The 11,098-nt window shown below is 41.2% G+C and overlaps 1 protein-coding gene across 2 annotated transcripts in view; it reads right to left on the minus strand.

Annotated features, from left to right (window-relative positions):
• Positions 1 to 10,528, minus strand: part of fmnl1b (formin-like 1b) — a 35,776-nt gene extending 25,248 nt beyond the window's left edge. For both annotated transcript variants that reach the window (XM_078290740.1, XM_071899179.2), the window contains exon 1: positions 9,591 to 10,528. In XM_078290740.1, coding sequence (XP_078146866.1) covers positions 9,591 to 9,749 — 159 coding nt within the window. In that variant the 5' untranslated portion in view covers positions 9,750 to 10,528. The remainder of the gene's footprint in view (positions 1 to 9,590) is intronic.
• Positions 10,529 to 11,098: the final 570 nt, after the last annotated feature.

Consider the following 11,098-nt stretch of genomic DNA (forward strand, 5'->3'; position numbering starts at 1 on the left):
CTGAAACCCCCGACTACCCAGACCTTCCAGGGAACAACAATAAGACAACAAACACACCAGACCCCCTCAATGCTCCTGGATACTTTGTTACTATGGAGCTTTCCTCAATAATGCATGGCTCCACTATAAATTATTTCATTACTTGTCGCTCAGAGAGGACAGTAGTGTGTACAATCGCTCTGTGACTCAGAGGTCAGTGTCGGTGCTTTCTGGTAGCAGCGCTGGTCATCATCACTGCCTCAGTATGTTACTGTTGCATCTCAGGCTGTCGTCACAACACACGAAGGTGTTTGTTGCCAATGAGACACCAGGGTGTGAATCATCAGGCTCTCATATGAATGAATGAATGAATGAATGAATGAATGATCTTTATTGTCATTATACTCAGGTACAATTAAATTTTGCCTGGCTTCTCTCGGTGTAGTTAAAATAAAAACAAATAAATAAAAGCAGTAGTAAAAGCAGTAATAGCAGCATAAGGTTACAAAAGACTTGTGCAAGTATAACTTAAAAATAAAAGGCACTAGTTAAATTAAATTTACACATTTACAAAGGTTGAATGTTATAAATATTAATAAATAGATGTTAAATCCTTGTGTTTATAAATTGTGTCTGTGGTAGCAGTCTCTGAGGGTGGAGGTGTGTATGTCACAGTCTTTGATATGTGTGTGTTCCAGTCCTTGATGTATGAGTGTGTGTGTGCGCTCACAGTTCTTGTAATGTGTTCTGTGGTTGGGCGGGGAGGGGTGTGATGGAGGCCACAGCTCCGGGAAAGAAGCTGTTCCTCAGTCTATTGGTGCGGGATCTTATTGTCCTGAACCGTTTGCCGGACGGCAGCGGTTCAAACAAGGAGTGGCCGGGGTGTGTGGTGTCCCTGATAATATCAATGTCAATGTCATATCAGCTGTCTACTGTATTAAATGCTAATCAAGTGTTTTGAAACACCTTATGGACTTACAAGGTAGGCTACTACTACTTACTAACAAATTAATAAACTACTTACAGGTTTTCTGTTTTAGATCCAAGTTTTTTATTGCTTTATTGCTTCACCATTAAAAAAAATCCTTACAGTTAATAATACATCTCTAAACTACTTCAAACATCAATGACAGACTTCAAACACCAATGACTGTGACATTGCATTCACACAGATACCCATGTTGATTTATAAGGCTGAACCTGCCAACCAGCAAACCACAATTATGTTAACACTAAGCCTGTAACACCTAAAGCAGTCTAACAAGATGAGACAGTGCAAAATGAAGCCATTGTGCCGCCACAGTAAGTTACATGCAGATAATATGCATACCTTTGTCTTGTTTCAGGGCACCACAGTGGAAAACTGGTTCAACTGTGTGGCATATTCAAATACAATGTGTGTTGTATGTTTTTAACTCTAAATCACTGGATATGTAATGTAATAATTTGCTGAATAGCACAAGGAGTCCTACACCTTAAAAAGAAAAGAAAAAGAGCTGATTCAAAACTCTTCAAACCGTGAGTGTCAGCTCTTTGTATGATTCAGCTGATGTGGTCAATGACAAGTGTGGTCATGTGTATGATAACACACGGCAGATAGGAAAATGTCTCTGCTGTTTGCGTGATGTCCTTGATGGTCTGCAAAGTTTATGAAATGATCCAATGAAAATTTCTCACTTTGCCAGCGGTGATGAAGGTTTTTGAAATATGCCAGAACATGGTGAAAGGCAACAGCAAAAGTTTGGGAGCGAGAGAGATCGGATGACAGTGCAAGTTTGTGGTACGCCGCCCCTGTCTGCTGATCAAGGAAGCAGCCATGCTGAACGTTTGGTGCACACACACACATACACACCATATTTCACACCCATTAATGTGCTGGTGGTGTCCTATATAATAACAGTAGGGCCTACGGATTCCAGCACACACAGAAACACACACATACACATCAGCTGTACTAATTATAACCCATACACATCCTCGCCGCCCCATGAAACTGGGCTAGTCGACAAGAGACTCCCACTCAAGGACAATACACAGCTAACTCCCCACTTTGCCCAATCCTCCTCTTCCTCCTCCTCCTCCTCTCCTCTTCCTCATATTCATCCTCCCCGTATCTTATCTCCTTTACTCCTCTGCCCTCTTGTCCACTCCCACACCTCCTGCTTTCATCTTAGTTACTGAAACTCAGTAGCCTATAGTCATCCTGGCTGAGCGTGCCCAGCATGCATCACAAGGTCAGTTAGAGTGTGGAGTCATCAACACCTACTGAGTCTACTGAGGAATGTCCAGCAGTGGTTACTTAGCAGTGATTTGCTACGTGCTTCACCTCAGGCCTCCGAGCTCAGCGCTAAGCCACAGTTGCATAATTTAACTAATTTGTGAATTTGAGTCTTGTTGTTGCATTGTATGACATAATTAGAAAGTCTATTAGTTTATTATTAGTTAGTTAATTAATGAGTTTTTGTATTTTAAAAGAAAAATAGATTAGCCATAATACAAATTGTTGGAGATATGTGACGTCATGTTAGGATTTTATGCTGACAGCTTTATTATGCTACTCATACCAAAGTTACTATATTTTATTCTTTCCTGAGGTGAAACTAAATTGACAAACTGGCCCACACTGCAACCATCTAAATACTAACACATTTGGAATGCATTGCTAGAGGGGCGAACATTGTCTCAGACCTTCCCAAACTAATATATTGCTGCCTTCGGCCCTCATATCTGCTTGGTTTAAATTCCTTTTTCATGTTCAGGAGCAACTGTAACATTATTTGTGCCCCGCTGAAAAACAAGGGCAGAAATAGCATACTAAATCAATGCTGCTGTCCAGCTGGTTGTGGCTCTGATAAATCAGCCATGATAAATGAAGCTGATTGATCAATAAGCACTGGTTAGAGTCGGCTGGCTGGATCACCTTTGGACAGTGCAAATCAGGAATAAACCCTGGTTTAATCTGGTGTTTTTATAGAGGTACACACAAAATCAACAACAAATGTTGCCGGCCTACATATATATATATATATATATTTTTATTTTTATTTTTTTTCATTTTATTGTTGGGAGCAATTCTCAGAAATGGGGGTTGACCTTGACAGAATACTGATCAGCATCAAATGTCGTGCACCAACGTCACAAGAGAAAGTTACCACAGAGGTGACTGGGCCTCTCTCTCCACCACACCTGCAGCATCGCTTTAAGAGCGCTGTGAGCTAGTGATGGAATACAGCACTAATCCCTAATTAGATTCTATCGATTTAATCTCTCTCTTTTGGACATGCATGCATGCACGCTAGGCACACAGACACACACACACCCACACAATACAGAAAATACATACATCTAGACAGGCAACCACAAAGTTTAACATACACAGATCATCGGAGTGCTTAGACCTTCAGGGTGCAAAAGTGAAATACGTTTTTCAGGTTGTGTCACAACTCTGCATTGGTTGTCTGAGATCGACCTTTTGATTAAAAACAAATGAGAATTCACTCAATGGTTTGAGATAGCTTTACATTTTTCAACACTAATTGCAAATCAAAATCTGGTATGAAAAGGATGTGAACAGAGCTGCCTAATATTTTAGTTTTGTTGGCACAACAACATTAATTCCAATAAGAAACACATCAATTACTGTGCAAAGCAGAGACCTTGCCTTGAAAATTATTTACTAAAGTGAATTTTTGTGTGGTCCTTTCAAACAATTTGATGGGTCATTAACAACAAGGTTTGGTGATGGTTCTTTTTTGGCTCTTATCAGGAAACATATAAAAATACCAGCATGTATACGGTATTTACTAGTGGAACCATTATGCAAAATATCATTAATATGAGCAGGATCCAACAATGAACAATGAGAGGGAAATGTGGAAATTGAAGAAGTAGATATGTAAATTTACAGCAATATACATATACATTATGTGCAAATGTGCATTGCTTCACCTTGTGTACAGATGGCCATACATATGCACAGAAAGTAAACATTTTGACTGTCAAAGAAGCGCTCCTGAGAATATGCAACATGATGTTGAGATATGACTTATACTGAAGGTCAACATTGTAAATACTGTCAGTTAATAAGAATTACACCTGGATGATTTGGAGATAAATAAAATGTTAGCAATATAAAGTAACTGTCTGCTAACATGAGCGAACAATATGGATAGCTGAACCACTTGTGTGAGCAGGTCACTATCTTCAGCATCATGGATGTTTTCTAACTCCCCAATCCAGCTGCTGTGGCCTTTGGTTTGGACCTTCTTATGCATTTTGGCCAATTCTGCTGTAAATTATAATATTAGAATGGCTCAGCTACCACTAAGCACACCTGGTTTGCTCAAAAAAGTGGAATTCATTAAGGATATCAACTTCCGCCCCTTTCATGTCAAGATACAACATGTTGTTCATTCTCTTTGGGTCTTTCAGCACCAAAATGATAGTAATGAACTATCACTGACTATCTGCAGTCCTGTATGCTGATTTATACAAATTCATGTCGGCCTTTTCTTTATCACTGGCTTGCTGATGGCTGGATGTCCTTTGTGGACCATTTTTACACACACTGACAACTGTTGAGTGTGAAAGCATGTTGCAGTTCTTGGCACACTCAGATTGGCACCCTCTAAATGACACTTGCACAATACTTCCCTCAATAGTTTCTAGGCTTGAAAATCGTTCTTTAACGTTCCTCTGCTTCACCTATGTCGATTAAAAATGAAATCAATTACCCCCTTTTCACCTGGTATGAAAATGCATCCTGGGTGACCAGATTGTAAATAGACAGGGTTAGGGTTAGAAAAAACACATAAGATTATCAATAACATTAACAGCAAAGTGTAAATGTAATCTCCAATCCACATATAGCAACTGTGGAAACGGCAATAAATGTTTGCACACGCTTCCCACCAGGAAGCACACGCAGATCAGTCTGGTAACAGGCATAGTACCATAGGGTGAATTCAGTTTAAGTGGGCCCTTTTTGCATTTCTGAATTCTGTAACAGTGATCACCCTCTATCCAAAATACTAGCCAAATACATGATGCATTTCTGAATTCCTCAAGATGCTGACTAACCCAAAAGCAAGGATCCACGTTGTTATCATGTTCAGGAAGCCTGACACATCCATTTGTGAGCAGTGAGCCCAAAGCCAACTTTCATTCAGCGTTTGGCAAAGTCAGACAGATGAAGCGGTACACCGTAATTACTACCAGATCAGCTTTCTCTCTTCTTTCCCTGCTTTCCCCCTCTCACACCAGGCTGCCATTGTATTGTATTACATGTTATCTAATGAAATGCATGTAATGTAATGAATTGATCATGATCAAAATATTTATTTTAGTTAGTAAGTAACAACAACCACTTATTGAAAGGAGATCAATCACTTATTAGTCCAATATGCCTGAAAAGCCTAAGGTGTCCTACTCAGTATGACATCCCACTTTTGCTGAATTCTCCTAATATTCTTGTCAAAATCGCATTGTCAGGATCCCTGTGAACAAATGAGACAAGGTGCGTACTGTTTGATTCAAAGGATGTAAATATTATGAGAGGAAGCGATAGGTGTAGCAATCTCCATTTTGGCAATGGAATGAGGAATCCAATTTCACAGGAGATGCATTTTAATGTCTTGTGTAAATGTAATTCAGCTAAATCATATCTAGAAACAATCCAAATGTGAGATGAATGTTAATGCCAGGTGTAAAGGAGGGCAGTAAGTGAAGATAGTTTTCACCTGGATAGTAAATCTCATGTAAATAGATGGTGATCCTAATATTTTGCACATTTCGTGACCAGGATTAACGTGCAGAAACCAAAGGAGAAACAATTTATAATGGGCCAACCTACAATGAGTTAACCCGCCGTGAGTGCACAAGAGCTCACAAGTGTTAAAAATACACTCTCCCTTTGTCTTTCTCTCTACTTGTCGATCTCTGTGTATACAATACACAAATCAACAGATGTACATTTACAATTCCACCCACCACCGCATTCCCTGTTGAGGAAATATGCAAAGTGTTATGTAAAGCACACAGGCAAAATGCTCAACACAAATTTGGATAAGGGAAGTGATTCGAGAGCGAAGCCGTGCCTTTGAGCAACTCCATTATCAGCGTGACATACCAGGCTGATTTTTCTAGTTTAGATATTGATTTTTTAGACATAAACAGACATAAACATCATAATATGAGTAAAGCACCTTCAAAAGGCACCGCCACACCTCTGAGGGAAGTGTGACACTCTCCACAAAACCCTTCGCTCACACCATTGAACTGGCCTCGCCCTCTTGCCCCTTTGTGCCTCTGCAGAGCCCTCGACACCATGAGACTTCTGCAGCATCACTGGTGCATCAGTTAATGTCTTCATATGTACCACACAGCCAGGTTGCCTGCGGCCAGCTGGTTTGTATGCAGGCGGAGTAGTAGCTCCACTTAGCACACAGGAGATTTGCTATGCACACTCAGCAGAAGATGTGGAGAGGAGGAGGGTGGGGTGTGGGGGGGGGGGGGGGGGGTTTGGGTGAGGAGGGGGCCTGGGAGTGGGAGAGATGATCTATATTTGGTGTGATACAGTGGTGATGTAGCAAAAAAAAAAAGGTGCTGTTAACACAAGAGAGTGTATTCAGCACAGGGAGGGGAGTCGCAATGTTTACAATGCACTAACCGACTGTGGCACACTTTTACTGATGCAGAATGACATGTATCATTTGCACATACACATTTGCATCTACTGCATGTAGTAAACATACGCACAAACACACGAGTGCAGGTCAGGTACACACACACACACACACACAACGCATCTTTAGCAGGCAGTTGGCAGTGGATGTATGCCATTGAAATGTTACAGTAATTAATTACAGTGGTCAGCCCCTGATCCCACCACATCCCAGTGTGATTTGTAAACACCCACCCACCCACCCACCCACACACACACACACACACACACACACATACACACACACACACACACACACACACTCATACTTCCTCTCCCACGCAGATTAAATTCACTATGTGCACAACATGGACATGCACCGTAAGTAAAGTCCTAGAGAGCGATCATATGCAAACATGTTACCCCATGATTTAAAAAGCACCCAATTTACAATACAGTTAATCTCATAAGGGAACTGATAGAACTACAATATATTATCTGCATTAGATCTGCAGATATATAATTTAAATTAGGGAATGAGACACTTAAAAATGGTTTGTTCTGTGTATTACCGGAATTTAATTTACATTTACAAAATATAAACAGATATATAAACCCAATATAAATATAAATGCAAAATCTAAAAATATAAAAGAAAACATAAATTATGTTAAGAAACAGGTTGCATTTTAAAACTATCCCCCAGAAACATCTTGAAACATAAAGCAAAGACCTAAAACTCTGAATCAAGAAGCAAAAGCCCATTTTGTACTATGTTTGGAGGGTATTACAGCATGTTTGAACTCCAGATGGCAAATTCATGCAAATGAATGCTCATTAGCAATCCAATCTCTTAGAAAATCTCTCAAGAAGAAGACACAGATTGACAGCTTCAAACCTGCATTCAAACCTGTTCAAACACTCCCGATGACAGTTTTTAGTGAACATGGTAATTTCTCTCATTTCCAAATACAAGGGAGAAAAGTTTAACCTGTCCCCATCATGTGTGATATAACACCAATGTACAGCTCCATTCAGAATGACTGGGCGGAAAAAGGGGAAATTTGACTGAAAGTATCCAGGAAGATTTTCTGGAGCAAGGGCTACATATTCTGTTACAGAATGAACAGAAGTTATATAAGGCTAACTTGGAGATAAAAGTTCAGACCATAGGTTCAGACACACATCAAATGAGTCCAAAAAGTCAATCTCTCATTCTTGATCAGCATGTTCAGCTCCGGGCTGTAAAACATTGCCAACTAGAAGGCAATCGGAGAGCACAAACCTCCGCCAACGCTGAATGATTCTTCAACTTGCTGTTAAACCCAAACACATAAGTTGAATTGATTTGAATATAACTTTAGGATTTGGAATCAAGTCTCTATCTCTGTTTCATAGTTTCATAGTTTCATGGTTATGCCTAAAAAAAAAAACGCTAATTGTCTAATGGCGGAAATTTGGATCACCACCAAAATCTACTCAATTGTTCCTTGGCCCAAGATCTATCTGTCCACCAAATTTCATGGAAATGTGTTTATAGGTTTTGGAGATATCCTGCTGACAGACTAACAGGCAAACTAACCAACAGGCGAAAACATAACCTCCTTGGTGGAGGTAATAGGACTCTTGGTTTTGCCTTTAGTAGAGAGTTGTTTATGCTCAAACACATTGATTGCACTGCCTTAGTGCACTGGAGGAGCATTTATCAGTTCTTAAATTGATTGGTATTCCCCTTTAGGAGGGTATACGAAAAGGAACACAATGTTGCTGTAAGGTTATTCGCTGACAAGATGGAGTCTGCGTCTGGCTTATTTGTGTTTGTCTCCTGCCCTCAAATCACAGATTAGCACAACATGATGTCACAAGGATGTGTCACACACATCTACAAACAGGCTTATCACCCGCCACCGCGCACCTCGGAGATTCAAGCGATAAGGCCGAGAAAAGAATAAAAAAAAAGGAATGCAGTTAATCATATAGCAAGTCGCCTGGCCACATATTGAACATAGCTGCATTGTCAGACTCAAATATGTTGCTCAATTGTGTTCTGTCTTTTTTTTTTGTGCTGTCAACACACAAGCACGAGTTCCGCAGTCACTGACCACGTTGTTGTAAACAGAAGACAACTAAATGGCCCAGGGAAGGAGGTAATGAAGAGGAAATCAAGTTAGAGTCGAGGAATGCTTGTCATCAAAGGACTTGCCATCGATTCTGTCATTGTGGCTTTGTCACTGACTAGCTGGGAAAGTCAGGCAGTGAGGAAATCTATTCAACTAGACTCATATGCTCATATACTTTTTATCACAGAACATTTGAGCAGATTCCCCTTGCAAAACAAAAGCTGGCAAGCTTTTGTGACATTTATCCAGAGAAGATTTTTCAGCAACACCCTGGGGTCTCTAACTTTCTGTAGCATTTAACCTTCTCTAACAAGTAAACTGCAACCTGCAAAACGTATTGAAGTCTTCCTTTGTGCACACTCATGCCATATAACATATTATGTGTATATTAATGGTTTCATTCTTTATAAACCACGTATTCGAATCGTGTTATCTGATTGGAAGCTGTGATGATAATGTATAGGTGTGAGCCGGCACGTTTTATCGCATTGTAAACAGAGCTGCCTTCTCCCTTTTATTCTTCCTCCAACAGACTATAGAGTGAGCCTAATGCTGCAGTAAGCCTTAGTATAAAGGACCTCTTATGTATCTTTCCACAGTGACATTGTGTACCTGGCGCTGTGATAAGCTTGTCCTGAGGACGTGCACATTTCCAACATATTCTGGATTCTTTGTGTCTTTGTATTGTTTGGTTTGTGGTCTCTTCTGTGTGTGTGAAAATGAACATGTGCCCTGACCTGCTCCACATGCTGCTGTTACCAGTGTGTGTGTGTGTGTGTGTGTGTGTGTGTGTGTGTGTGTGTGTGTGTGTGCATTCACATCCAACTCACCAGCACTGCATTGAAGCGCTCCTCCAGTTCCTCTTCAGGTGGCATGGGGAGTTTCGGTCCCGCGGATTGTTTCTGAGGGCCTGTGGAGCCTGGAGGGGCCGACACCGTCTTGCCCTCCTTGCCCAGAGGCACCTCCATGCTTCCTGCTGCATTCCCCATGATTGTATATCCGACAGATCCACACACACATACACACACTCATACACACACAAAAACCCTGCACTCTGAATTCAGCCTCAGGTAAAGATAGTGCTAGGATCCTTCGAGCAGCTCAATAATCCAGAGAAGTGCGTCTAGTTCCGAAAACTTAAAGTCAAGGGTCTGTGTGGCGCTGACCTGTGACCTTTAGCTATTTCCATGACCCCACAGTGTCGATTCAGGCTGACGTAGCATCCTTCTATTTATCACTCCTCCATCTTCTCAAACCAAGAGAAAGCAGTGGGATGAAACTCACCCCTGTGACTGAATAAGGGCCAGACCTTTTTTAGATCCCGATGCGGTGTGAAACCCTAGAGAGAGAGAGAGGGGGAGGGAGGGAGGGAGGGAGGGGGAAATCCTGAGAGGCAGAGTGACGGAGAGAGTGACAGCTGAATGGAGTGAAAGAGAAAGAGGGAGGAGACAGAGTTTTTGAGCCTAGCTGCCGCACCGGACGGGGCCGCAGAAGAGAGAAAGAATGAAGATAAACAACGAAAGGTAGCAGGTCTGTGTTCCCTCTGCACAGGTGAGGAGAAAACTCTTGTTTGGGGGAGTCTTGCCTACTCCAGCAACTGCAGTGGTCTTTGGTAAAGAGACTTAGTTGGGCTTGCAAGTAATCTATGGAAATCCTCCATCCGCTGGAATCTATGTTGGGTGCTGGGAGTCACTGGGCCTTTGATCGCCATATCCAGAGGAAGAGAGGAAAAGAGGGGGAGGCAGAGATCCAGCAAGCAACTACTCTGTCTATCCGAAACAGGGACAGAGAGGGAGAGGAGGCAGCAGCAGCATTAGTTCTCCCAGCTAGGGAGAGAGACAGATCTGTGCTCTCTGGGTCCTAATGCCTCCATGTGCAGTCGACACCTGATGGAGAGAGTGTGGTGGTTTTGTTCGCACAGAGGGAGGTGGGGAGGCAAGAGAGTAGGGGATTATGTAAAATATCATTAGAAAGCATCCTTTCCCAGTAATCTACAGTGAGCTATTGGATATGTGGAGAACTGAAAATAAATTAAAAACTGATAAATGTCTACTACAGTCTAAATGGAATTTCCCACACACATTAAGCCATGTTCAGATGCTCGTTCAGGAGTGTAAAAGTCCCAAAAGTAATTCTTGATAGAATATGAATGTGTAAAAAATGAAAAACCCCTGCTATCAAATGAAAACCCTACATGTCTATTATCATTTTAAAAATTATTTCAAAGTACAACAAGCATTTTTTACTACATTTCCTGGACCTTTAGCTCATGAAACTTGCTCAGCGCATAAAGATGCTCTATAAACTTTCATTTCAAATAAATAAATGAACAGCACCA

Source organism: Centroberyx gerrardi, chromosome 20, assembly GCF_048128805.1.
Source record: "Centroberyx gerrardi isolate f3 chromosome 20, fCenGer3.hap1.cur.20231027, whole genome shotgun sequence".
Lineage (NCBI taxonomy): Eukaryota > Metazoa > Chordata > Actinopteri > Beryciformes > Berycidae > Centroberyx > Centroberyx gerrardi.